At 36.3% G+C, this 26,083-nt stretch overlaps 1 protein-coding gene across 6 annotated transcripts in view; it reads left to right on the top strand.

Annotated features, from left to right (window-relative positions):
• Positions 1 to 18,963, top strand: part of Mef2 (myocyte enhancer factor 2) — a 161,812-nt gene extending 142,849 nt beyond the window's left edge. For 5 of the 6 annotated variants that reach the window (XM_083130712.1, XM_083130713.1, XM_083130715.1 and 2 more), the window contains 4 exons: positions 1,715 to 1,926; positions 4,364 to 4,566; positions 7,810 to 7,964; positions 14,446 to 18,963. In XM_083130712.1, the coding sequence (XP_082986838.1) occupies positions 1,715 to 1,926; positions 4,364 to 4,566; positions 7,810 to 7,964; positions 14,446 to 14,558 (683 nt within the window). In that variant the 3' untranslated portion in view covers positions 14,559 to 18,963. Of the gene's footprint in view, positions 1 to 1,714; positions 1,927 to 4,363; positions 4,567 to 7,809; positions 7,969 to 14,445 lie in introns of all 6 variants that reach the window. The other variant, XM_083130717.1, reaches the window with a different exon arrangement.
• The last annotated feature ends 7,120 nt before the right edge of the window (positions 18,964 to 26,083 follow it).

Raw genomic sequence — 26,083 nt, 5'->3', positions numbered from 1 at the left:
AGATGGCAGCACCCTTACAGGCATATTACTGTCAGTGAAATTGCTTCCCAGATGGAAATAAGTGTAGCATCAGCCACCATATCAGTCATGACATACTGAGGTTCAGGAAAGTGTGTGCGAGGTGGGTTCCGAAACGTTTGACACCGGAAATGATGGAGAGATGTGTTGATGTTTGCAGGGAGTTTTTGCGCCGTTCTGAAGCTGACGGTGAGGTATTTCTTCATCATATTGTCACTGGAGATGAAAGTTGGGTTCATTTCTATGAACCAGAACGTAAGAGGACAACAATGGAATGGCGACATCCTTCGTCTCCCAGACCCAAGAAGGTGCATGCTCAACGGACTGCCGGAAAGGTCATGTTAACTTTGTTTTGTGACCACAAGGGGCCAATTCTTGAACATTGCATGCCCAGAGGTCATAATGTAAACAGTACCACATACTCCAACCTTTTGCGCAAGAAACTGAAACCAGCCATTCTGCAGAGACGATGTAGTCTGGTGTCCACTGTTATGCTTTTGCTCCATGACAATGCGATGTCACATTGTCTACCATCGAGGACCTGAAGGAGTGCTTACCCCACCCTTCATATTCGCCTGACCTCGCACCTTCTGATTTCCACATCTTTGGCACACCGAAAGATGGACTAAGTGGATCGAGGTTCTGGAATGACGACAAAGTCCAGTCAGCAGTGTATGAGTAGTTACGCACGCATCCAAAATATTTTTTACCTGTGAAGTCAGTGCCCTGGCGTAGGTGCATTGAACTAGGGGGGACTATGTCGAAACATAGTACTGTAGTTATTTTGGTGATTGTAATAAATATTTGTTACAACATATTTCCAGTTATATATTGAATGAGCCTTGTATATGTTTGCCAGTTCTGCATTATTCTGAGTGTTCTTAACAGAGAGCATTAACCTCCCTTCCTGAATGTGTTACAGTAAATTTATACATTTTACACTGTCATCCATTACATTAATAAAAACCCATGCTACAACAGCCTGTTAGGCCAGGACCTACCTATCGATTGCCAGCATCTCTCCCACAAAATTATAAAGAGAGGTTCTTATTATTACATAATATGTACTATATTAAATTAAACATGAAGAACCCCCAGTCTTTGTTGTAGGTTACCATGACTGGTCATCCATTAAATTGCTCTCCAAATGTAACTCATTACGTACTAAGAATACAATAATAGGGGAATGATTTTCTTTTTTAAAAAAAATAATTTGATAATTTTTTACTATTTTTAGGTTATAAATGCATTTTTTAGCCATTTTTAGGTCGTTAAATGCGTTGCCGTACTTACAATACACTCATACAATGTCTGTGGCACACACTGTAAGCAGTGAAACTAAAATGAAATGATAAGATAAAAATAACACACACTTCGTACTTCACATACATTTGATGTAACACCCTGAATAAAAATAGAAGTTTATTTGTGGGAGTTTTATTAGTGTTATTATTTTTTATCTGGAATTGTGGGCCTGTAAAACTTATTTTTGCCACTGTGCATAATGTCAATGCATTTTATGTTCTTCATTCTTTCCTTTTAATATTTATGCAATAAATAGTTGAACACAATACAGTATACATTAGTATTGTATGTATTAGGAGGTGTAAATGAAGTAGAAAGTAAAAATTTAGGACATAAAGAAGCTTGAAGTAAAAATTTCAGCATGTTTCATAAGTGGTGGTTTCATTTTTAGGTGGTATGTTGGAAATGAGCAATGGATACCCAAGCTCATCATCACCGTTGCAAAGCTCCACGTCACCTGGACCAAGTCCAGGCCTCTCAGGGAAGCTGCAACATGTGAAACAAACTTCCCCAGGTCGATCCAATTTGCGTGTCGTCATACCAACCCCACAGGGTTCCAGTTTATCATCTGGTGATGAAGTAAGCGAAAAGCACTCGTATCAGGTAAGCTGCCAGAAATTTTTGTTTGATGTAGGGGGAGCAGGACATGGATAAAACTTAAATAGTACAAATAATAATTATAATCATTGTCAGGTATAGACGAAACTAAAAATAATTCAGGCACCAGCCTCTTTTCTCGAATACGGGCTGAGAAAGCCATGAATCCAACCAAGAGAAAGCTATACATTTTGAAATGTGATTAAAAGTAATTAATTCTTGCGCCGGAGTGGCCTTCCTAATGAAAGCTCTACCACTAACATCACTAATAACTATACAATAAATTGTAATGCACTCTACTACCATATTGCTGCAGATTTTAAAATTAGGTTAGCAATGAATCAAAGATTTATAATGGCATGTTTATTAATCTGATTTAATTATGCATGTGATACAGAAAAACACAAACATAAAAAGACATATGGTGTGCTCACTATAAAAAAAGAAACGCAATGGAAATTTCTGTAAGCAAACTTGAAGTATTGAAAGAAAGAAAATTGAATTTAAAATTACAGGAACCAGGTGAAAGTTTTCAGGCATTGTGGGAACTGTACACATTGTATTTCTCTACCCCTGATCATTGATGTGGTTGTTACTATATAACTAAATATAATTATAAAGAAATATAAATAAGCCAGTTTTATTTCGAAAGTCAAGTAAAACTACACCTAAAAAGACCAATGTCCAAAACCTCCACTTAAGAAAAAAGGGAATGTGTGCACTGTTGATGAACAATGTTTGCTCATATACCTTACAGAAAAATTTACTGGACTTGTCCCTATTCTAACAAATAATTATTATGTGTAATTATAAATGTTATAGTGTTTCTTTGACAGTTTTCATAAATATTAAAATAAGTCTCCATGCTTGTTTTTATTATATAATTTAATTTTTGGGTGTATTGGAGTATTGTAGTGTTTTTTCATTACATCATTTTCCACTATATTTTTTTCATATCATTTTTAAGGATTTGTTTCCTTTCTAGTTTTTTCTTTTATTTTTGTGACATTTTTGTGTTGTATGAATGGCCCATGCAGCCAAACTTACCCGTTAAATAAAAAATAACTTTCTATTCTATTTTTATAACATTGTTTTACTGTAAACATTACAGTTTTTTATACAAGAGAGAGTAGGCTGAAGGAGGATTAGGTGTCGGAGAAAATGAGTTGAACATATCGCCTGCTCAGTGCTCTTTTGTCATATCTCAACTTTTTGTCTTTATCCTTTTGTTTTACTTTGCATTTCTGCCACTTTTGGCTAATTGCGAAGATGAGGATGAGTGATGATATGATGAAATTGATTAAGGGACACTCGCCGTATTCGAACATCGGACCACTGCCATCAAACTTTTTGTCATGAGTTGTTGACGTGTTCCATACATGTTAATGTGTCACGTTCCAAAATGAGGATTCTGATGTCAAGTGGTGTGAATTATCAACAATAATGAAATGTTTACGTAAATCTTGTAGTGTATTCAGAGTTCACTTAATGCCGAACTTCCTGAAAAGTTAGTACAGATGGACATATGACAACACAGTTTTCAACTGGCTATATGCTAGCAGATTCTATAATATGATGACCACTATTGTGTATGTAATGGAGAAAATAATAAAAATGAAAACACTCATAATATCTTACATTTGGCATATAATAGTGTGCAAGTATCTCTTTTATATCAGTTTTCATAGATTATCTGGCATGAAAATTCCTGCAGGAAAGCATTCATTGCTTTAAAGAACATTGTGACACATGCATACCTTCCTCAGAAGGAGATTTCTAATACACACAGGGCATAAGTTCTTCTTGAGATTGTGGTAACTTCTGCTTTAAAGTTATTAGTGGCTATTTCACTGACAAACAGGGACATATCATCACATGAGAACCAGACGAATGTAGCCGGACCCTGTGGCCGAGTGGTTAGCACATTGCGCTGCAATGCCAAGGGTCCCGGGGTTCGAATCCAGCTCGGACTTGGTTGTTTGTGAATGTCCATTCATCAATTTCATCATTTCATCACTCATTCCCATCTTCACAAATTAGCCAAGAGGCACAAAACACGAAGTAAAATAAACTAAATCAATTAACCAACCAGACGAATGTAACTCCAAAAATGCGGTTTTCGGTTTTGTTTAACATATCTCCTCTCAAGAACTCTATTTGGAGTTAATTCGAAGTATCTCGTATCCTTATCTAATTTTTAGCAGTAAGGTGGAGTCACAAATCTCCAATTTACAGACTCATTTTTGGAGAGTCAGACATATTTGTAAGAATACATTATTTCCTCTCTCCTGTAAATTTTATAAATTGCAGTTACGTCCATCTGGTTCTCACATTAGTTACGCATATTTTTATTACATGGGTCTTGCACTGCTGTGTATTGTATGTTATAAGTTATGTAAGGAAACAGATTTTTATAACTTGTTTCTCGGATATGTGTTTTCAGCCAACTCGGACGTCTGCTTTAAACACACCAGTTGTGGCACTCCAAACGCCATCCATTCCAGGCATGGCTGGTTATCCATCCTCATTAAGCTCCTTTGGTGCACAAGACTTTTCTGTAAGCACGGATTTGAGTTTAACCAATCTAAGTACACTCCACAGTTGGAGTTCTCCAGGACCATTAGCAGCCACTCTCAGCCATACAAGGTATGTGTTTTGATTACTCTCTGAATGAGAGTATTATGCTGTATAAATCTTTCTGTTTTGGTCTCAGTTCTTTTGATAGGAAATTAGTTGTAGGTAATATTTGTTATTACTTCCTAAGCAGGTTATAATGATATATATAAGGCAAGATTTGTTTGTTTTACTTCATGTGTTTCTATTTTTGGCATTTAGAACATGCGTGTGTACCTGCCTTTATCCTCTGCTATGACATTTTTTGTCAATATTATATACTATATTACATGTTCTCCAATCGAACTAATTTTCAGATTATTATGATAGAACAGATAGTCCCTTTCCCCATCTAAATAAATTATCCTTATCCCCTCCTTGACTAAGTGCATTGAGTGACCCATGAACTTGTTACCAAGAGTTCCAGGTTTGTGTTCCACTCATGAGGTGTACACTCATCAGTTTCTTGTAATCATCATTTATTCACGTTAGTATTAGCAGAACAAGGCAGAAAATAAAAAAAAATGTAAATATAGTAGTGTTAGGTTAAATTACATGAATTCAATTAGATGATAATGCATAGGGGCATGCATATTTCGTTTTTGACGAAAAAACGAAATTTGAAAAAACTCATTGTAGTGTTAATTTTTCATGTTTTTGAAAGGTGTGAGATGCATTTTGTGACCATGTTTTGTCACGAAATAATGCGAAATGAACTGCAAAAAGCGAAATTAACTCTTAAACACGAAATTTACCATTTATATACCGACGCGACACTTTCTGAAGTCTGAAGTATCCTGTGAGTTATGCAATTCCCGGAAAATTGATTAATTCTGCTGTTAATATTGGAGAAGCAAAAATGGACTCCTTTACACAGAAATAAACTTAATACTCTTATAACTACATAAATGTGCTATTAGAAGTGAAATGTTAATTCTGTGGAATAAGTGTAGTTTTTAAATCAAATTTAGGATTATATTCACAATTTTAAAACCAAAATGTCTTTTTATATACCACTTTTCATCCAATTTTTCACCGCTATAACACCGATATTTCATTTTATTTACCGCTTTTGAACCCGAAATTGAGTCTGTTTTTGTACCGAAATTTTGCTTTTTTATTTACCAAAAATATGTGCCTCTAATAATGCATTATCTGGAGCACTTGATGCAAGAAGATAATTTCATTGTTTTTTGTAGTTATGGCTAGAGCCATGCATATTTCTTTTTTGACGAAAACATGAATTGTGAAACAACACACTGTAATGTTAAATTTTCATGTTTCTGAAAGGTGTGAGTTAATTTTCCCACCTTGTTTTGACACAAAATAATGCGAAATGATCTGCAAAATGCGAAATAGACTCTTAAACATGAAATTTAGAGTTTATTTACTGACGCGACACTTTCAGAAGTCAGAATTATCCTGAGAGTTATGCAATTCATGGAAAATTGTTTAATTCTGCTGTAAATATTTAAGAAGCAAAAATGGAACCCTTTATACAGGAATGAACTTAATATTCTGGTAACGACATAAATGTGCTATTAGAAGGGATACGTCTATTTTATGTAGTAAGTGCAGGTTTTAAATCATTTGGGATTATATTCACATTTTAAAAACCAAAATATCATTTTATATACTGCTTTTTCACCGCTATAACAGCGAAATTTTATTTTATTTGCCGCTTTTGAACCCGAAATTGACTCTGTTTTTGTACCAAAATGTTGCTTTTTTATTTACCAAAAATATGTGCCTCTAGTTATGGCGCACATTTTGACAACCCTCATATTCTCGAGATCATAACAGACAGTTGAAGTCTCTTATCCTCTGAATGTAATGTGAATTTGTACCTTTTTACATCATCATTTGGTTGCAAAAATAAAAAATGATGATAAAGAAACCAACACGTACCTTATATACCTACCTTGATGGATATATTAACATTTTTCTTTCTTTCTTGGTAGACCTTAGTTTTCATTTACGTCAGTTAGGGCTGAGCCGATACAGCTATGAACTGATACCCATACTTACAGATTACCACTGATACCGTTACTTGAAAATTGTAATAATTAAAAGTTGTTCAAAATACTCATTAATATTAGGATGATTCCACTCCAGTTGTGTTTCAAAATATTCAAGAATTACAACAGAATATTAAAATTCCTGTGAATTTTGCATAATTTCCAGGATGATTAGACTCCATGAAAATGTTCCTAGGAACATTCCCACGAAAGATCAAAATGCCAGAAAAGTATCAGCTGGTATCAGTAAATAAAGTCCAACCTGCACCTTCAGATACTGATACCATGGAAGGGTATTAAAGCAGGTTTAAAACTATGAGATTAGTGAAAGAAGTGACTTACTCCTGACTCGATCTCTTGGAAAATGAAAATATGAGATGGTATTGTAGTAAGTTGCTCTAGTCAAGTATCTACTTCAATGGCATAGTCTACATCCAGGCTTGCCTGTTCTTATGTATTTAATAGTTATGTACCAATATGAAATTATAATCAATACCAATTTGTTGTGAAATTGCTAATGTTCCTGGAAGAACATATGCAAGTAGCGAATTGCTATGGGTGTTGCCTTTGAAAAATGAACTGCATATTTCAATTCATTTTCCAAAACTGGAGCTTATGAATAGTACCTTTAAATTCAAATTTAAAAAAAGATAGAAATATTGGATCAGTAAAATTATGTGTAATTTTTCTGATGCACTCGCACAACAATATGCTTTTTTTATAAGCTGTCAACTTTCAAAGGGGCCTGAGAGGATTCAGAAATGGGAACATCTATATCAGATACGTGATGGGTTTTAGGTAAAGGCATATTTTTTGAGCATCTTGTTGATTTTAAACTTGAAATATCTTGAACAGTACCAACTAGGACATATAAGAAGTGTGTGAGAACAATGATGTCTTATTTTTTTTTATATCGAACTGCCAACACTTTTTGCAAACTGCCAAAATTAAGTCACTGCACATCCAGTGTCTTCTATATTCTTTACTTGTTTATTGTAATGTAACAAAACTAAAATAAGTTCTGATGACCTCCCCGTTGTTAACCCACTAAACCTATCCTACAATGGACTATATTTCAAAGTTTTTGCCACTCCCGCTCTTATGTGTTTTTGTATGTATAAAGATTTTAAATTTTTTTAAAAAGTCAACTTTGTGGTATAAGAATCATTCAAAATGCAATTGTACTTCTAAGCCAGAAGAAGTGTGTAATGTCTTACTGGAAACTGACTTGTGACATATTTCCTCCCTTTTTTTTCAGTGGGTTGCCTCACTTAGCTGTGTCAAGTAGTACCCCACCGCCCTCTACATCACCACTGCCAATAAAAATTAAAAGTGAGCCAATTTCTCCACCCAGAGATGGAAATAACCAGTTGCCGCGACCAAATTCTACAGGGCACTTAACTCCGACACCAGGTAGGTGAGGCTCTGAACAGTTTGATAAGTTTGCTGAGTGGTGCTTGTGATAACTATTATAAAGCAATTTAAGTAGACACTATCAGTAAAAGCAAATGTGTATATTGTAAATATTTCCGGTATGCCTTCTTGATAGAACTGAAAATCTACTTTCTTGAGAAGAAATAATGCAAAATGTTACAAGAAAACTTTGGTAAATTTCTTATATTGGACAAACGGCTGAAATTTGTTAGTTCATTTAATTTGAATATTCATACTTACGTGTTTTGCATTGAGAAACATTGTTGAAGGTGGCATTTCGCTTATTTCACGGAAATAAGCTCTATTTGCGACATATCGAGTAAGTTTTCTTCGTTTCTTTTTGCCTTCAGTAACAAACAAAATGGCGGTCACAGTTTCACTACCGTACTGGGCAGGCAGTGTTTCCACCCCCCTGCAGGCAAAAATACCTACATAGCCCCACAAACCATTGACGCATAACTCCACGAACCATTCATACATAGCCCCACGAACCATTTCCGGTAAGGTTAGGTTAGGTCACGTTTAGGTTACAATAGTTAAAAATTGGTTTAGAAAAAAATTGCATACCCCCACAAACCATTTGCGGAAATGTACCTTCTTCAGTTACAAAAACACGTGTTTGGAAACACTGACCGGCACTGACTGTGATTACGTCATCACACACAGGCAACATCCGGCTGGAAGGAAATGGATGCAACAGCTTTCATGCATCGACTTCCCCGGTTAGACCGAAGTACACTTTAATCGCCTTTTAACGAAATGGCGGTTAAAGGGCTAGGTCACACATTTATATCGAAAAATAGATGAGTTACCGGCAAAATTCAATGAACAATGTGAGAAAACACTTCCCCGAACTTCCACAACTATAAAGAAACTGCATTCGGTAAGTAATTTCCCCTGTAAATTTGAAGAAATCCATTTGTCCGATATAAGAAATTTACCGAAACTTTTATAAATTATTTCTTAAAGTGTTCAATCTATGTAGTTCATTGTAAACAAAACAACCTGCTGCATGTCTGTTGCCCCCTTTTTTTTCCTTTTTTCTTCACGTTCAAACATGCATATGTAGAAAAATTTAAAATCATAAGGAGTGAAATTGAATTGCAATGCAGAAGTAGACCTACAATTCTGGATTGTTAGCTGGCCAAATTTCCATTCTGAAATCTTTCACCCTATTCTATTATTTTGAAAATCATTTTACAAATTTGTCCATGCTACCATCTCTTTCATGTAATGATGATTTAAGTGTTCAGTCTTCTCGAATGTGCTGATTTTACTTTCCTCGTACACTTTTAGCATTTCCAACAATTTATCATCCATGTTGGGACATAATGACAGTGTTTCAACAAACGTTTTTAGATTTTTGAGAAGAGCAGGTCTCTTCCATTGTCTGTGAGCCCCTTTTAAATTTGAAGGCAAGGGTTTTAGATAAGAGAATTTTTCCTCATATACTAAGAAGGATGCAAAATGGACATACCTGCTGACACACCCAGAACTTTTAACTCGTTCAGATTCATTACTGTTAAAAACCCCTTACACTGTTAGCATTATTGTCCTGCAGACCAAGTTCTTTTTCTTTTTTCTTAAAGACACTTTAACATTTTATGGACATCCACCTTCCATGCATGTTTTTCAAACTTGCTGCAAATTTTAAAAAAAATCATAGCTCTAGAACTAATAGATGAAATCTGTTTTTTCTTTTTTTGGGATGAAAGGCTTTTAGTGGAGGTGAAATACAGAAAGAAGAAAATTGAAATTTTAGAAAATAAAAATTATTCGACATGCTCCTGTGGCCATCACAATAGACCAAAGTGAACGAAAAATGTAGTGTGTAGCAGTCGTACGTTCCTACAAACATGCAAAGTTGCTTTGAAAATAGGCTGATACTTCTTGAAAAGGTGGGGGTGGGGGGGGGGGTCAATGATAACAGTGTAAAGAAAAGCATTGTTTCCATCTTAGAGAAAAAAATCCGGAATGTTGCTTCTAGTGTTGGCCTTATGGATGCTGGATGGACCAAATTTACAAGGAAGCATGATGAGAGACAACTGAAAAAAAAAAAAAAAAAAAAGAAGATACGCAAAATTTTAGAAAAAACATAGTGTTTGAGTAATTTTGAAAATCGAACATTTCCCGCTGGACCCTTAATTGCCGCACATTGTGAACAAGTTCTTTTGTTTTCATTATTGCATGTAAAAGTAAAATATATCATCAAAGAAAAGTGGTTCAAGAGTTATAAGTTCTATCCCATAATGATGGTAGGGAAAAAATATGTATACAACTGAACAAAAAAGACTGAACTAAAATATCATGTGTAGTTTTGAAGAAATGATGCATTATTTGGTGTCATGTGGAGGTGGTAAAGATATGTATCACTCATCTTGTAAAGGTTAAATTAGGAAAAATTCAGGAATGTAGATGTGTAATGTGAAGGAAGACGGCAGAGTAAGCCACAACCTGATAAAAAAGCATGTTGGTGAATTTGTGTTGTACATGCAGTGACCTCATACCACTCTTTGGGATTTGTTCGAAACTCATCAGAAACTTCAATTTGTCTGTTAGATGGGACTTTTTATAGTAGGAAGCCATATGCTATACTGTTGTTTCTGTAATTGCATTGATTGTAGAGCGTTATTAAAAAAAGAACTCTCTGGTTTCATGATTTTATTGTGGGAAACTTGTGATGCATATCATCATTATAAGGGTGTACGTCTGTGTTTGATGTCCACAAGTTTTCATTTGAATCGTCCTGGACACCACTGGTTCCACATTTCACTGCTAGGAGTGCGAAATGCAATATGACGGCATCTGGAGAGAGTGGGATAGATAATGCAGCAGTATGGCTCCATTCGTAGATTTTTTTCCTGTAGTTTACGGTTATTACAATCATAAGAAAACAGTTTTTCGTTGTGATGTTTCAGGAGAATACATGCTCCCTTCATCAGACATTTATTTTTATTTTGACTAAAGATACAGTTATAACAATGGTTAGCAATTTTTTAAACAAAAAGAATCCCTTATATAATGGATGTTGTCAATGTTACATTGTTGTAATATAGCAACTTAACTGTGAAAAGAAGCAGTCTGTTTTATTTTTATTTCAGATAAAAAAAATTTGATCACATTATTTTTTATTTAAAATTATGAATCCCAAATATCATCAGGTAATTCAAAGTAATTCACAAAGTCTCTTGATGTTTTCTGTTACATTAAATTTTAAAGATGGTGGCTTACTCCATTTGTGAAAAAGAAAACTTCATACTGGATCTATCTTACCATTTTCATTATTTAATTTATTCCAGTGTTGTTCTGCAATGAACGAAGCTTGCCAGACATTCAACTCTATGTTTCCCATCAATCTTTTTAAATAATAATAACCGAAAACTACAGGAAAATAATTCTACAATGCAAGCAATGCGTACATACAATAAAAACTATCAATTCGTAGATGTTTTCAGACAATTCTTCAAACAGTTGAAGCTCTCAACTTGCCAGATTTGTTGATTTCCTTCATCTTCATTGGAAAGCTCTGTATACACAGTTCATAGTATCGTTTCACATTTATGTCGGTCAGTGGATTTTCTTTTTCACAGACAACCTATAGCCACAAATTGTTTGTACCAATAACAAATGGATGGTGGCTCTTTCTAATTTTTAGCCCTCCACTGTCATTGCATGGTTGTAGCAGACTTTGTTTCATGAAAATTGTAGGGCACAGAGTGCCTTCTCCTCTCCAGATGCTGCCGTGTTGCATTGCACGCTCCTAACGGCAAAATATCAAACCAGGGGTGTGCTTGGCCATTCGAATAAAAACTTGTGGATATAAGACACAGTAAAATCACGAAACCAGGGAGTTTTTTTTTAATAACCCCGTACATCCCTCTGATTCACAGGTTTTTCTAATTTTTTATTCATTCTGGATTACTTTTATTAATATACAGGGTGTCATTTTAATGGCGCCCACGGACCACAGATTCGTATAGACGACATCAAAACAAACAACTTTTCCCAGTAACATTTTTCTCGTTGGTGCGTCGATTCGACGCTACAGCCGTTCAAAGAAGACCGTTTTGCCTCCTGGATGCTGGCAACCACACACAACATGTGATCATACCTGTGACGTCATATCCTGCGACGAAACAGCGCACGGCAGGGTTGCAAGGAACACACAAATTTTGTGAAAAATGTCAAACTACCAACCACATTATTAACTGTAAAACGAAGCGAGAAACGCATCCAGCAGACCGAACATCATAGCCTACCAGCCAGATCAGCAGTCATCTCAGGGGAAGGGGGAAGTGAACCAACGATATGAGAAATGGTAAAAAACTTATTCAAAATGAAATATCAATGTCGGATTTTGTCTCGGCCTACATCTAAAATATCAACAACAATAAATTTTATTGGACTTACAGCTTACGCGTGGCTGTTTACGCCCAACTACATGTCAAATATTTGCAAATCTCTTTGCAAGGTTGATATCTACAGGTTTGTGTCCAGATGCCATGCGGTACTTTTGTGCTGATAACGGAAGTATCCGAAGTTCACGTTGTTACATTACGACTAAAAGACGCACAACCACAGTAACAATCTAATGATGAATCAGTTCCGAATATACTGCCCTGTTCACAGATGCAAACTATTACATGTGCATCCGGTACATAGATAAACACATAGTAGTCTTAGAGCTTGTATTACTACTACTTATACCCCTGTATTTTCAACCATTTTTGTCACTTGCTTCATAATGTCCTGAATATACATTATATCATGTGTTGCTTACCTTTGGAATTTTGAGTTCTTTTATTTCTATTTTGTCATCTGTTCAGTGAGTCACAGACAACTAGTATCAGAAGGACGAAGTGGATAGACTAAATTGTAGATGCCAACTTGGTAACTAAATTTGCAAATATTTGACATGTAAGCTGAGACAAAATTCGATACGACCACTTCCACTTGAATTCTATTTTCTTTCTACCATTTTTCGTATAGTTTGTTTACTTCCTGTTAGGTTACAGAACGTGTTTTCTCGTTTTGTGTTACGGTACATAATGTGGCTGATTGTAGCTATGTCATTTTTCACAGAATATGTGTGTTCCTGGCAACCCTGGAATGCATCGCTTCACGACGGGATATGACATCACAAATGCAATCAAATGTTGTGTGTGGTTGCCAGCATTCAGGCGGCAAAACGGGCTTTTTTGAACGACTGTAGCGCCGAAACGATGCACCAACGAGAAAAATGTTACTGAGAAAAGTTGTTTGTTTTGATGTCCTCTATACGTTTCCGTGGTCCGTGGGCGCCATTAAAATGACACCCTGTAAAATCTCCCTTGTTTTAATATTCTTGCAATAAGTATACTCTTAATCCAGTTGTAGGATGTGTTCCTTAATTCTCAGATATCAAGCAAAATATAAAAATGTGACAAAATATACAAACAAAACTGACTACACAATTAAAAAAATCTATGTGTGACACACATTTAGGTGGAGTACCTTATTTTATTAAGTAATGCAGTAATGTTTCAAAACTTTTAACTTGCCATGTATATCCAAGAGGCTCCTGCGTAGCACAATGGTGAGTGGTCTCTGTTTCGATTCCTAGTGGGAGCCTCACAAATTTTGACATTGGCCCAGCATGGTAAGAACAATCGGGGAGCTAGCGGGCAGGCTCTGGTTTCGAAAGTCAAAAAACAGTGGTGATGTTGCTTGATGCACAGATGACACGTCACTCAATGAAAAAGCTGTTCTGGCAGGTCTTGGCCCTTAGAGGGCTGTCTGTTGCACCATGAGTTTAGTTTTAGTATATCCAAGCACTATGAGTTTAATTTTAGTATATCCAAGCACCATGAGTTTAATTTTAGTATATCCAAGCACCATGCATTTAGTTTTAATATATCCAAGCACCGTGAGTTTAATTTTATTATATCCAAGCAGCATGAGTTTAATTTTATTATATCCAAGCACCATGAGTTTAGTTTTAGTATATCCAAGCACCATGAGATTAATTTTAGTATATCCAAGCACCATGAGTTTTGTTTTAGTATATCCAAGAACCATGAGTTTAGTTTTAGTGTATCAAAGCACCATGAGTTTAATTTTATTATATCCAAGAACCATGAGTTTAATTTTATTATATCCAAGCACCATGAGTTTAGTTTTAGTATGTCCAAGCACCATGAGTTTAATTTTAGTATATCCAAGCACCATGAGTTTAATTTTAGTATATCCAAGCACCATGAGTTTAATTTTAGTATATCCAAGCACCATGAGTATAGTTTTAGTATATCCAAGCACCATGAGTATAGTTTTAGTATATCGAAGCACCATGAGTTTAATTTTAGTATATCCAAGCACCATCAGTTTTGTTTTAGTATATCCAAGAATCTCTCTCAGTATTCCTTGACCAGATTAGTATCGCCTAACTTTAACAAAGTAGTGAACAACATGTTTCTACTTTCAGGTTCAGTGACTCCCACAAATCACGCATCACCTGGAGACCCTCGGCACAGTACTGACTATGAAAGTGGGCCTCTACAAAAAAGGTCGAGGTTAACAGAAGGTTGGGCATCGTAGTGAGAGTAATAAAGTACACAATAGTGTACGCATTAAAATAAAAGAAATAGAGGAGCCATTAAGAAGACAGACACTTCCACATCCACTATATAGTATAGACTGAGTTTTTTTGTATTAGCCAATGATTCAAAGTCCCAGGACAATGTTGTGCGTGTGTAAGTGCAAAATTGTGATACACATTGATAACACTTCAAGGGTTACAAATAGTGCCTCCAAAAGTTGTTGTCTTGTTCTCGAAGCTGACAATCCATAACTATTATCATAGCAAACACAAATTAAGATCAAAAAAACACACAGTAGTGGAAGACGTGCTGTGAAGTGTAGTGTAAGTACTCACATTGCACTTGGCTATAGACAATCAAATAAAGGAGAGATTGAAATCTCAAGGGAGTGCTTTACATCAGGCAGCAGAGCTGTTCAGGTGCAGAAACTACTTGTTTCTGGGAAGAAAAAAGTCAAAGGTGATAGTTAAAGAACCTCTAGAATGCTCGTTACGCTGAAACACCCTGTTGTAAAATAATACATACACAAGTTAACAGTCAGTATGAGAATAATTACATTCTAGCATGGATACTATGTGTACAATAAGATTTGGACATGAAGATTTTTTCAATGGATTTCTTTGAGGTTGTTTAATGTGATTCAACAACAACAACAACAACAAAAAAAGATGGACAGTTTTTAAACCAATAAGTGGAAAATATTATAGTAGATATTATTTAACCATTTCATAAAATGGGAGTTTTTTCTTTCCACAATGGTACTTTACTTCCCATTTTTAGGGAACAAATGATGAAACCCTGCCTAGTGTTATATTGTGCTTCTGTTAACTTGAGATTGTGTACTTAACGTTTTTGTTCTTTTTGTAGTTTCTGTTCCAGTTGCAATTGACTACATGTAATTATGGTTTAATGTAACCAGTCGAATTCCGTTATAAAAAAGAAACCTCTTTTTTTCTTCGTTCCTGTTTCCAGAACACAAATTTGAGCTGTAACTTGTTGATTTCTGATCTCTCTCCAGAGATTGAACCAATGTGTGTGTGTGTGTGTGTGTAGTGCACCTTGATATATATATAGTTCTCGTGATCTTACAAGTCAGAGCATGTGTTTTGTAGATAAAAGAAAATTAGTTTTTAGAGAAGAGAGAAAATCTATCTTAATTACTTTTTAAAAGAAAGAAACAAAAACAAACTTGACACTTTTGTACTCCTTTGTTGTGTGCAGTGCTGCATGAACCACTTTTTAGAATTGTAAAGCAGATGAAATCTATTTTGATAAAAAAAAAGAACAAAGAGTACATTCCCCTTATTCACACCATGGTCCCTTTGGTAGCTTTCTGTAGTTGCATGGAGTTGTCATGCCCTTAACTTGTTCCTGTTGCTTCTTGTAGCTGAATTTCTTGCCTTCTAAATAATAAAAGTATAAAAGAGAGAGAGAGAGATACAGGACATGGGATATGGAGCGGTTTGTGTTCTAGGGGAGTGGTGTTCTGAATGTTGACATTTGCAGTCGTGTTAAGAGAAAAAAAATGCTGAAGGTGAAAACTTGCAGTTTAATGAGAGTCGTTACAGATTGTTACTTGTAAATACCTGTATTTACTCAACAAAAAAATAAAAAATAGTTTATGTTCTGTGGGCATTATAATCTGGAGATGGTATTACATTATGTAATGTTCACTGATTTTATGGTTTGTATAACAGTACATGTTTCTAACAGGCTGGCAAATGTTGTTGCGTTACAGAAATACATTTGTAAGTATCATGTATATTTTTCTGTAAGAAAACATGGATTTAAATAACACAGTATTGTTGTATTGTTTCTGGGCTCAGTTTTTCTCCTCTATATTTGGTGCTTTTTTATTCAAAACCAAATTTCAAGTAGAGCTGGTAGGGTTGCTGTTGTTTATTAAAATGTAAGCTCGTTTTTTTTTTTAAAGTATTGTACTTATATCAGAATTTTATCGAAGTTACAAACTTGTAAATGCTATATTACATAGTCTATTGAATTTTCTGAAGTTTTACATTTACACAGTGGGTACATAGGAAGGTTAATATTTTCTAAAGAGCATGTAATTAAATCTCATTAAATTACAGTCTTCGTAAATCAATAATCACATTCAAGATTTGCTCGCAACTTACTTCACACAAGAATCAAAGTATTTCTGATGGTAAAGAAATTCCATTATGATATTCTTCCACTTGAATTGCCTTAATATGAGTGCCTAAAACTATTTGAAAATTTCTCTGTGTATAAAGGTGTCTTATGAACCAAGGATTTCCTTCTTTTTTCACTGCTTTAACCACAATAAACAGAACTGTTATCAGATTTCCACTGGTGTTGTGTATAATATGGAAGCTTTTATGGTAATTTGGTGAAGTTTCAATAGTATTGTGAAATTTAAGGATGTTGGATGAGATGAAGACAACCCACTTTGTGCTATGTGGGGCAAAGGGAAGGAATTTGAGATACATATATTTTTGATTAGTTCTTCTTGCAGATAAAAGCTTAGATGAACTTTGTATTTTTCTTAGGAAACATTATGAAGAAAAATTACAAATGTAGCTAGGCACCTTGTTCAAGATAGTTGATGCAAGGAAATCAACACAAATATGAAACAGTAGTTCTCCGAAGGATGCTTTATGTTGCTTTTATGTAGAACACAATGCGTATGTGTACAAAGTTCTCCATAATATGGAAATGCATTCATTTTAATTACAGTGAATCTTTCACATGTCCTTGTAAATTTACTTGTAAAAATTATTGACATTTTATCGCAACATATAATGGGAGTTAACAAGGGCATATGTGTAATGTATTGTTTAGCACTTGCAGAAACATTCTTAAAAATTTTAATGAACAAAACACAATTTTCATTTCTCATTATCTTTAGAGTATGTAATTTTAAATTAAGTCACATTATCTACTTTTAACATGTTTCTATGAACAGATTTTATTAATTATTTATTCCCTTGTGCAGTCAAGAACTAATATTCAAATTATATCAAATGCAGTGCACAAAACCTGTTAGCAATATTTTCCTTTCGGTAACATTAGGATTCTATACACACATATTCTACTGTGACTTCATGTAGATTTAAAATACAGGTGTAGTTTAAAGCCCAGTGTTGTCATGTATGTGTATATAAGCACATTCACACATACACAAAGCATACATTGTATGTTAGCATGTTCCATATTTCTGCCATTTAACACCATAATAGCACATCAGTTATCCAATTAAGGGAAACATTTTTGTACAAGATACTGAAAAAAGACAGCCAAATACAGAAATTCTGATGTAAATGTGTTAGCAAGTTTTAAGTAGATGAGTAAAATGACAGAAAAAATATTATCTCGAATTCAGTGTGTAGTGTTAACAATGATGTGATTTTATGGGCACAACTGTACTGCTGTTTATGTAAATTCAGTGCCTCAGAATTTCTAGTTTCCACTTGATTTTTTATATGCATTTTTAAAACTTAACAGAAACACATTTATACAAGAAAATATTAGAACATGCATCATATTCTCTAATTTGTGAAGATGGTGACTTGCATTAGCAACATTTTTTTCCCTCAGGCGCAACTGAATGTTGATGTTTTCTGCTGTTAAATGTACAGAAAACTCAGTTTTTCTTTGTGTGTTTCCATAAATTACAATGTGCCTAGTTCAATACATGACAGGTTTGTTACTTGCCACATGAATTTTCCACACTTGCATTTGTATCTTCGCATATTATATGGATACACTGATATTCATAAAAGGCTCAATAACATTGTCTGCCATCAGTGAGAATTGACGTTGCTGAAAGCAGTTTTTCAATTATGTACATATCTTGTTGAAACAAGGTCGGTCTCCTATTCTCCAGGCATAAAAATGTATCTGAAATGAGTGTCAATTAGATGTATTAACAGGGACATAGTTGACCAGCCCTACTTGAAATAGGTTTGAAAAATGTTGGAGTAACTGAGTCAATATTAGTTGTAAAAGTGTATAGAAACATATGTAACATTTTGAAAGCATCACATGTATATGTTCATAGATATATATATATATGTATTTTAAAAATATATATATGAAAGAGAAAAATACAGAGAACTTCTCTGAAGTGCCAAAGTGCAAGTTTTCCATCCATCATATTTGAGCTCCAGTCAGGGAGGTTAAGCTGTGATAACATCACCAAACTATGGAGTTCACGAGAAAGAACAATTTCTTTACGTTTATGAAGTGGCCTGTTAGGCAAAGTAAAAAGGTTTGAAGCCATGAAAAAACAGCAGCAACTACTTCTTTATACTGTCAGGTCAGCATAATAATAGTGGAAGTACAGCATAGGCAGTAGCACCTAAATTTTAACATGCGATACACTTCCGTAGAGTACTTGTTTTGAGAGAGAGAAAAGGTTTTTTTTTAAAAAAATGGCGGTGTTTTAGTACAGAGTCAGCACGTCAATGTGCTTTTTTAGTGAAGAAGTAGAACTACGTTGGATACCTGCCTTTGTTAGATAGGCAACTTTCATAGCTTAATCAAAATTTAAACATGGAGACGTGGTGTTGCATAATGAATCTAGGAACTGTTAAAAACTGACTCCTGATGTGCTGTTTTTGTATTTCAAATTATAGGATTGCCATATCACTTAAAGATGCACCTAGCTCATATATTCTTCTAACACAGAGTAAGAGAAAAGAACAGCACAACTTAGCATCCTAAACTCTTTGCCTTAGGTGTGATTGATGGATGATATATCATTTTAAAAAGAGAAAATACAATTGGTTGATTGTGATGTATGCTATTTTTTCAAACTTATACCTTGCATAATTGTAATTGCATACATGATAAGAGAAAAACTCATGTTACTAGCTTTACTGTTTTTCTTCATGCAGAAAAATGAAAATTTTAATGGATGATTGTTGAGTGAAAAAAAAATATTAGTGAGTGTTTTGTACAGACATGTTTGTTGTGCATGTATGTGAGAAAGTATGTTAACATTGTGTGTTATAGCGGCCATAACCAGATAACATTCATCCTGGACTGTTGGGGGTAGTAGCTGCTTGTTTTTTTCTCCCCCCATGTGTTTGACATCTATTTATTCTTTTACTTCTTTGGGTTGGTGTTCGCCTTAGCAAGGTCATTTGTTTAGAGTAGTTGTAAACTGAGCCAATTAATTCTGTTGTTTCATGTCAGGCATTGTGTAGGAAAAAAAAATATGAAAAAAAAGTCCAGTGTGTTGGCTGGCCTGTTAATAAACTGGTAAGAAAAGATAATAAAACATAAGTCTTGTTATTTCAGAATAAATGTGTGTGTGTGTTCTGAGTGTAATTTAAAACAACTATAATGTGAAGATGTGAAATGAAAGATGAACCTGCTTTACCACCACCACGTGGCAGCATTTCATTTCTTGAAAACTACACATGATAATTCACTTCTGTCCTTATTGTTCACTTAAATACATAGGATCTGGCCTCCGTGGCAGAGTGGTTAGCACAGCATGTCACAATGCCAGGGGTCTCAGGTTTGAAATCTGGTCTGGACCTGGGTGTTTTTTGGGAGTGTCCTTTCATCAATTTCACCATATCATCACTCATCGTCATCTTTGTGATTAGCCAAAAGTGGCAGAAAAGTGAAGTAAAATACAACAAATCTCTCAATCACTACATACATATGAACGTATAACATACTAGAATCATAAAATAATATATCCATTCTTACTATTATTAACAAACTTGAGTTTGAAATGTAGATTTTCTCAACATATTATATAACACTTTTTGCTGATATATTTTACATGTAATAATGAAAACACAATAATATGTTCATAAAGTGCAACAATTTCCTTCAAATTTTGCATTGTGTGAATTACTCACTTTTAGCAAATGTTAAAATATTTTTATATTAATAAAAACATAAAAAAATATATAAAAACCTAAATTACTTACGACCAGTGAGTATCATCAGTCGAAAAATGAGACGTTTCTGGGGTCTTACCATCCCCTTCTTCAGGCTTTCCTTAGGCACGAATCACCACCATGCCACGTCAAGTTGTATCAAACAAGGAAAAGGGTGCAGGTTGAAGTGGTAAATTAAATTTTGATAAAACTTGTCTTCGCTCAAATGTATTGACCTTATCCCTTACCATCTTACTTTTAAAAAAAAACCACTAAAACATAAAATCAGTATAAATATATACTATAAAATTCCAGTCCCTCACACGGCCATGTGGCCAACAGCTGTTACCTTCTTATAGAATGCAGGAACCTGCCACAGACTATTTCCCTCCCAGTTAACTACCTCCCCTCTCTGTTTCGTCATTTCCGGGTCAAAATCTCGTATTTCCTGGACTGCGCGGACGACCTTCGGTGTAACTTGGAAACCTATTTTATTTTTATTTTTACCTATTTCTCATCTTTTAAACATACTAATCCAAATGTCACCTAAATTCCAGACTTTCCTATTAAGTTTCTTATTTCTTTCCTTGCAAATATTGGCAGCCTCATATACATTTCTATTAATGGTTTTATTTTCCCTTCTAATAACCTCTCTTTTCTTAATTTCGTGTTGATTTTCTATGATTTGCTCGGATAATCCAGTTCTAGGTACTGCTTCACTAATGTCTGTATCATGTTCTTTCCCCTTACCTTCATACTACTTCCAGTTTGTTCAGTGTATTCCTTATCACAGACACACCTAATTCTATATACTACCTTCACTTGTTCATCCTTAACTCTTTCCATTCCTGCCCTTTTGTATTCCGTGAAGTATTTTTCGATGTTACATGGGGCCCTCATTCCACACCTAATATTATTTTACTACTTTTTCGATTTTTTCTGGAACACCTTTAAAATATGGGATCCCTGTGTATTTATACAGGGTTATTCAAAATGATGGATACACTTTCATTCATGTATATTTCCTTGAATGTACATTACATATTAATAATATACATACAAGAGAGAGAGGAAGGTCTAAAGTTTACAAACTTACAAAAGAGGTTACAGATGTTCAATATGGCTGCCGCCTGCTGCTCGGCAAACATCTAAGCGGTAGCCGAACTCATTCCACACACGAAGAAGCATCTCTTGTCTAACTGAGTTCACTGCAGCTGTGATACGGTTCTGCAGGTCGCTCAGAGTTTGTGGTAGAGGTGGTACGTGCACGGCTTATTTGACATACCCCCACAGGAAAAAGTCACATGGTGTGAGATCAGGAGATCTCAGGGGCCACGACAGAAGAGCCAGGTCTTCATTTCCTATGCGACCTATCCATCGGTGAGGAAGAGCTTCATTCAGAAATCGTCGAACAGCATGGTGCCAATGGGGCAGAGCCCCATCTTGGTGAGTCTCTCATGTGGCAGTGTGGCATGGGGATTTTCCACACCCCATATACGAACATTGTGCCTGTTCACTCTTCCGCTAAGGTGAAACGTCACTTCGTCACTGAACACTACATGAGGGAGAAATGTGTCATTCTCCATTTTGTCTAGCATGTTCTCACAAAATTCAATATGCTTTTGTTTGTCACTCTCGAGAAGCGCCTGTACAAGTTGTAAGCGGTATGGTTTGTACAGTAAACGACATCTCAAAACTCGCCATACAGTTGCTTGAGGTATTCCAAGTTCTCTGCTAGCTGCATTAGTTGACTTTCTAGGATTGCGCACAAAACTGCCTTCAATTCGTCTCTCATCCTCCTCTCACACACGCGGTCGGCCCGTGCTTTTTCCTTTGCAGTGACATCCAGTTTGCTGAAATTGGTTAAACCAACGGTATATGCTCCTCCTAATTGGTGGTTCTATGCCGAATCGAAGACAATGCTCGCTGCACTGGTGTTGCCGATTCAGTTTTGCCAAACTCAAGAATGCAGAAAACCTTGTGCTGCACGGTGGCCATCTTACTCGGAACTGAACAGAAGAGTGCTTGGTGGCACGAGCATGCGCACTCAAGTGGTTGGTTACGCAACTGCGCTCTAGCAGTAGTATTCGAAACTTTAGACCTTCCCCTCTCTCTTTTATGTATATTATTCATATTCAATGTATATTCAAGGAAATATACATGAATGAAAGTGTATCCATCATTTTGAATAACCCTGTATTTCCTTTGGTTTTCATCTTCTCCACCTCCCCTTTCAACACTTCCTCCCTTCTTGAAAATCCCCCTTTTTACCCTTTTACAAATTTTATAAGCTCTCCTTTGTATCCTTCTCATTTCATTTTCTCTATATCCATTCTTCTTGTCTATCCTCATAATCCATTCCTCTTCTTTTTTGAGTTCCTCCTTCCGATTGCATAGTCTACTCACCCTAATGTAAAAATTAAAAAAATACATTATTTTTTGTTCTTTCCGCGTGTTCGGAGTCTTTCCTGATATACACATCCCCAGCTAGTGCTTCATGGAAAACCCCCATCCTAATTCCCTCTTCGGTTTTAACAAACTTGAGGTGCAAAAAGTTAATTTCATCATTTTTCATTGCCTCCTTAGTAAACTTAATGCGTTCTTTCTGTTCCCCCAGAATTTCAAACATCCTATCTAAACCATTTTCCTCCCCGATTATCAGTGTGTCATCGACATATCTCCTGAAGTATTTAACCTCACTTTTCGTTGTTCTAAAGCTACTCTTTCAATGTAATGTAAGAAAATGCTGGAAACAATCCCAGAAACCGGGTTCCCCATAGCTAGCCCCTCTTTATGTACACATATATATTTTGCTGTTAAAGCAGAAATAGTTGTATCCTGTAACAAGTTGAAACCATCTGACATATTCCCACGCAATTATAACATCTAGGCCTTGGTTCATTCACCATCTTTGTAAACAATGTGCTGCGTTGTCCCTAGGAACACTCTGGTACAGGTTTACAATGTCAAAACTCATGATTTTATCATTGGATGTTATATCCAGTTCCTCTATTTCTTTTTTAACTTCCCACGAGTTCCTAACGCTATATTCAATTTTTTCACCCACTCTACTGATTTGTTTTACCAAAGTTTTAGCTAAGTCATATCCCGGGTGCAAATACATAGGTATAATAGGCCTTAGGGGTTTCTTTCTTTATGGGTTTTGGGAATCCCAGAGGCCATTGGGATGCTTCCTTGCTTGCTATTTTCAATCATATTCTTTTTTACAGACCTTGCCAGGGTTATACTTGTATCTATCCCTTTCTTATTTTTCATTTTGATTTTATTAATTGGATTTTCCTTTACCATTTCAAAATCTTTACAACAAAAACGTTCTTCCATTTTTCTTTTGTACTCATCTTTATCCATCACAACCATTTTATTCTCCTTATCGGATCGAATTAAGTATACATTGTTTTCTTTTACCCATTGTTTAACATTATTATACTGCAGGAGGCCTTAGAAAGAGCGTTTCGTGGGCTAACAGCAGATGTCGCTCGCACACTATTGCCGATACTCTCGTGGCGTCTGCTCCTCAGCCGAACAAACAGGCCGAGGTAACAAGAGGGAGAAAGGGTGTAGCGAGCTAGCTGTGCCAACCAGGCTCGCTCATTCGCGGACTTGATTGGTTCTTGCAGGCACACCCCCATATTGTCATCTACTGCAAGTCTGCGAAACGATCTTTCTAAGGCCTCATGGAGTATAATCTTCCTTCTACTCCTATGCTCACTTGCCCTCTTCCAACCTACCATTTCTTCGTTGCCTTTTTCCCTTAAATTCTCTTTCCTAACCTGATGTATCATGTATTCTTTGTTTAACTTCTGTCCTATTGTCCTTGTCATCAATCATTGTCCCTACTACCTCAGCTGCAATTATAAACTCCTCTTTCTCTATACGTTCGTTTCCTGAGTGTTGACTTTTCATTTTTACTTGTTAATTAGCCCTTGTGGCACTCCTTTCTTTGATTCACCATGCATTAAGGGGTTCCAGGTTCAATACCGGGTGGAGACATAAACTGGACTTGAAAGAAACTCAAACAAATGGCTGTCAAAGAGCAGGTACACTTCAATCTAAGAATTCTAATATTTCACCTTCTTACTGCCAGCATTGTTAAAGATACGAGGGTGAATCAAATATGAACGAGCCTTGATTGGCTAAGCGTCGGAATGGGTAGCTGGGTGTGATTGTGCATGTGCGGCCGGTAGGTGGGGCTGTCGTGAGTCAGGAACCAGAACAGCCGGCGTGTCACATGCTTCGTTTAGTAGCTCTCACGATGAGTAAGCAGTGTGCCAGTGTCTGTTGCGCAATGCATAATCATCAAGTTCCTCACCCAGGAAAACGTCAAACCGGCCGAAATTTACCGGAAACTGCAGGCCCATTTTGAGAATGGTACCCTCTCGTGGGCAAGAGTGAAGGTGTGGTGTAAGGAATTCCAGCAAGGCCATTAACGTGTTGCAAATGAAGTGCACCCCCTTCGTCCTCGAACCAGTGTAACAAATGACAACATGGCTCGTGTTCGTGAGCTTGTCGAACAGGATCGCCGAGTCACTGTGAAGCAAATTGCGGCAGAACTTGGTGTGAGCTATGGAAGTGTCCAATCAATCATCACAAAGCACTTGGGCTTCTGCAACATCACAGCTTGGTGGGTTCCCAAGCTGCTGAATGTTGCTCAAAAAGATGACCGAGTTCGCATTGCTCGCCAGCTTCACACTCGTTTTGACGTGGAAGGGGAAGCGTTTTTGCATCGCATCGTTACCTGTGAGGAGACATGGGTGCATCATTACACTCCAGCATCCAAGCGTGCCAGCATGGAGTGGAGGAGGAAAGGCGAAGGAAACCCCGTGAAGGCCAAAGTTCGGTTTGTCTGCGGGGAAGGTGTTGGCCACGGTGTTTTGGGACTGGAGGGGGATCCTACTGGTGGATTTCTTACACGAACGTCGGACCATCAACGCACCCTACTACTGCGGCCTCCTGGATCAAGTTAAGGGGCAGTATTGATGCAAACGACGAGGCTGTCCCATCCGCCAGGTCTTGTTCCTCCACGACAACGCCAGACCCCATACAGCAGGTGTTACGCAGCAGAAACTGGTGGAAATGCACCGGGAACTGCTTTCGCATCCACCGTACAGCCCAGACATTTCACCATGTGATTTTCACCTGTTCAGACCCCTCTAAGAAGCACTTGAGAGCGAGCGAGTTGCGACCAACGATCAGGTGGAAACCTTTTTGCGCAACTGGTTGGCTACCCGCCCAGCTTCATTCTACGAGAACGGCATCAAGAACCTACCACAACATTGGGAAAAATGTATCACTAAGGGCGGAGACTATGTAGAAAAATAGGATGTGGCAATGTGTCTGTTTCCTTCAATAAATTTTGTTTTTCCGCACAAGGCTCGTTCATATTTGATTCACCCTCGTATAATGAGTTGAATACTGGAAAAGGCAATGGAGGTGTATACCGAGTATATTTTACAGGGTAAAACAGGTAAGACAAACAAAACATTTTGGCACACTTTCCAAGTAACAACTTGTAATGCAGTAAATACTGATGTTTTCATAAATAAAACAACACATACCAATGAAATACTGATCTGAAACCTACAGAGTTCTTTCTTGCATGTACCTCCCCTGTAGATTCGTCCTC

This window comes from Lepisma saccharinum, chromosome 11, assembly GCF_977018435.1.
Source record: "Lepisma saccharinum chromosome 11, izLepSacc3.1, whole genome shotgun sequence".
NCBI lineage: Eukaryota > Metazoa > Arthropoda > Insecta > Zygentoma > Lepismatidae > Lepisma > Lepisma saccharinum.
The sequence above is the reverse complement of the archived record's forward strand: the minus strand, read 5'-3'. Positions and strand labels throughout refer to the sequence as shown.